This window comes from Tachysurus fulvidraco, chromosome 7 (assembly GCF_022655615.1).
Source record: "Tachysurus fulvidraco isolate hzauxx_2018 chromosome 7, HZAU_PFXX_2.0, whole genome shotgun sequence".
Classification (NCBI taxonomy): Eukaryota; Metazoa; Chordata; class Actinopteri; order Siluriformes; family Bagridae; genus Tachysurus; species Tachysurus fulvidraco.
The window spans coordinates 28,619,290-28,621,789 of NC_062524.1; the positions used below are offsets into that span (position 1 = coordinate 28,619,290).

The window sequence follows — 2,500 nt, forward strand, 5'->3', positions numbered from 1 at the left end:
ATTATTTACTTTATTTTACAGAACAATAAACAAAACTAGAATTTAAAGGTTAATTATGTTAAAAAATTTGTTTTTCTTATGTTATCTCCAATTAAACAATAAAAAAAATTCAATATTTTCTTCTTGCAAACGTTGCATCATTTATTATTTTACTTTTAAATGCTGCATTTTTCCATTAATATGTGACTAAAATGTTACCTGTAGCACCACAGACAATGTGAGGTGTTAGACTCAGCTCCATCTCAGACATCAGACAATCTTACAGATTTATTTATATACAGTAACTGCAGCTAAAGTAATTAGACTAGACATAAATCTATCAGTCCATACGTGTAGACTATATGTGTGTTCTCTTACCCGCGGTAGGTGAGGCTGAGGTCCGGTCTGTGGTGGATAATTGAAAGGGAACATCTACAAACAACATTAAATACAAATTTAAGATGATATAAAACAAGAGTAAACGTGTAGAACGCTTTGTTTAAACTCAGCTCACATTGGGGATTTGCTGCATCAAGTTTGGCAACATCTGTAAAAGAAATACAGCTTATCGTTTATGACAAACGCATGTTGGGTAAAATGATGGAAAGTTAATGAGAAGAATAAGAAGGAGACTGTTACTGTACCTCGACCTTGTCGAAGTTGTAGGGATAAAACTAAAACACAGAGAATAACACACACTCAGAGCAAAACCAATTACTACACACAACTGTGTGGAAAAATACACACTATCCCTGTAATTACTGATAATACAGCACTGAGCTGAGCTGGTGTTAAAGACCTGCTCCAGTCTCATGCTCTAGAATTATAAGCTCTTCTGTCACTACTGACTTATTAAACACTGTCATGGATTTATTCATATAATAAACCTACAAGAGCTAAAGTGAGGGATTACTTACGATTTCTACACTCTTTCTACCGGGAGCTTTAGGGATGGAGTACTTGATGAAACCCTGAGGAATACAAACAGAAAAGAAAGAATATATCCAGGTGACACAAATGAAAGTGAGGGTTGCCAGATTGGCTCACGCATTTTTCATCCCAATCGTTTTTCTCTTTTACTTGCAATTCTTTTGTTTATATTATTCCTTATATATTTTTTTATTAGAATTAAATATATCTACTGGTAAAAAAAAAAAAAAAGTAAAAAAAGACACACAATATACAGTATAGTGTTAGATCTGGAAACCCTGGGAACGGTACACTAAACTCACAGTTTCTGATCCTTGTCCTCCTGCTGCAGTTCCATGGAAACCTGGAGGAAAGATCTGAAAAAGAATTCAATTAAATATGTTTAAGTTAACGATGCAGATTTTATTCAACATTTAACATTTTTCTTTTGAGAGCCTTTAAAGCACCTCGATGCTGATGGGAGCGTTCACTCCAGGCTGAAGATGTGCTGGAAGTCCAGGAAACATGCTGTTGGTCCCCTACAGATCATACACACACTTACTGATAGTTTATTTATGTAAAGAGAGAAAAGTAAATAACTCTAAAGATCTACTTGAGTTTAAAAAGTAAAAACTTTCTCATTTTTAATGAATCTTAAACCGACATAAACAAACATAACAAAACCCAACTTGCTAATAAATGTAATGCTAATTATCATTATTTTCATCATTTAGCAGACGCCCCTTATATCCAGAGCGACTTACATTTTATCTCATTTTAGTCATTTTTATCTCAGTTAAGGGCCTTGCTCAGGGGCCCATCAATGGCAGCTTGGTGGACGTAGGAATCGAACTCACAACCTTCCGACTGGTATCCAAACACCTTAACTACTAGGCTACAACATCCCCCAACAATAATTTACAAAAACGTACAAAAACGTACGGACTAATTTACAAAACTTAAACTTAAAGCAAACTTTAGCTTTGATGATGAATTTTAATGTCTGTAATTTCACGTGACAGAAAAAAACAAGGTCTCATGAATACGTTTAGAAATCTAACAATAAAGGTTTAAAATAAAGAAATACATTTGAAATATCTCGTGATGACTGAGATGTAAAACAAACAATTTGAGGTTAGAATCGTTTGTTTTCTGCAAATGTTAAGATTCAGTCATTTTTAAATGAAGAACAAATCTAAAAAAAAAAACAGCAAAGGAAGTAAAATTCTTTTGTTTTTAATGATTTTTATCTGTAGTCAGATTTTAAATTACGCATTTAAAAATGTATCAAAAATAAATAAATAAATTAGAAGAAATTATTGAGTAATAAACTCACAGCTCCTGCTGCTGTTTCCCGCAATCTCTGTGGAAGGAACTGGGAAAAAAAACAAACGAACAGGACAAAGTGAGACACCAAGTGAAAATGTTGTGAATTGTTGCTGAAATTCTGTTTTAATTTCAGCGCTTATTGACAATATAATAAAATAAAATAAAGTTGTTTTTTTTGTTATTATTATTGTTGCTTTGACATATAGAGCAATTTCTGTTAATAAAAAAAAGTCATATTTAAATATAATTGAATAATTATTCATTATTTGTTGGTTGTTTTTGT

General features: G+C 32.3%; 1 protein-coding gene across 1 annotated transcript in view; it reads right to left on the minus strand.

The window, feature by feature from the left end:
* Positions 1-186: 186 nt before the first annotated feature.
* Positions 187-2,500, minus strand: part of scpp5 (secretory calcium-binding phosphoprotein 5) — a 6,901-nt gene continuing 4,587 nt past the window's right edge. Inside the window, exons 7-14 of the mRNA XM_047816685.1 lie at positions 2,225-2,263; positions 1,356-1,427; positions 1,212-1,265; positions 897-950; positions 624-653; positions 494-526; positions 358-411; positions 187-198 (exon numbers count right to left, since the gene is read on the minus strand). Of these exons, the coding sequence (XP_047672641.1) occupies positions 187-198; positions 358-411; positions 494-526; positions 624-653; positions 897-950; positions 1,212-1,265; positions 1,356-1,427; positions 2,225-2,263 (348 nt within the window). The remainder of the gene's footprint in view (positions 199-357; positions 412-493; positions 527-623; positions 654-896; positions 951-1,211; positions 1,266-1,355; positions 1,428-2,224; positions 2,264-2,500) is intronic.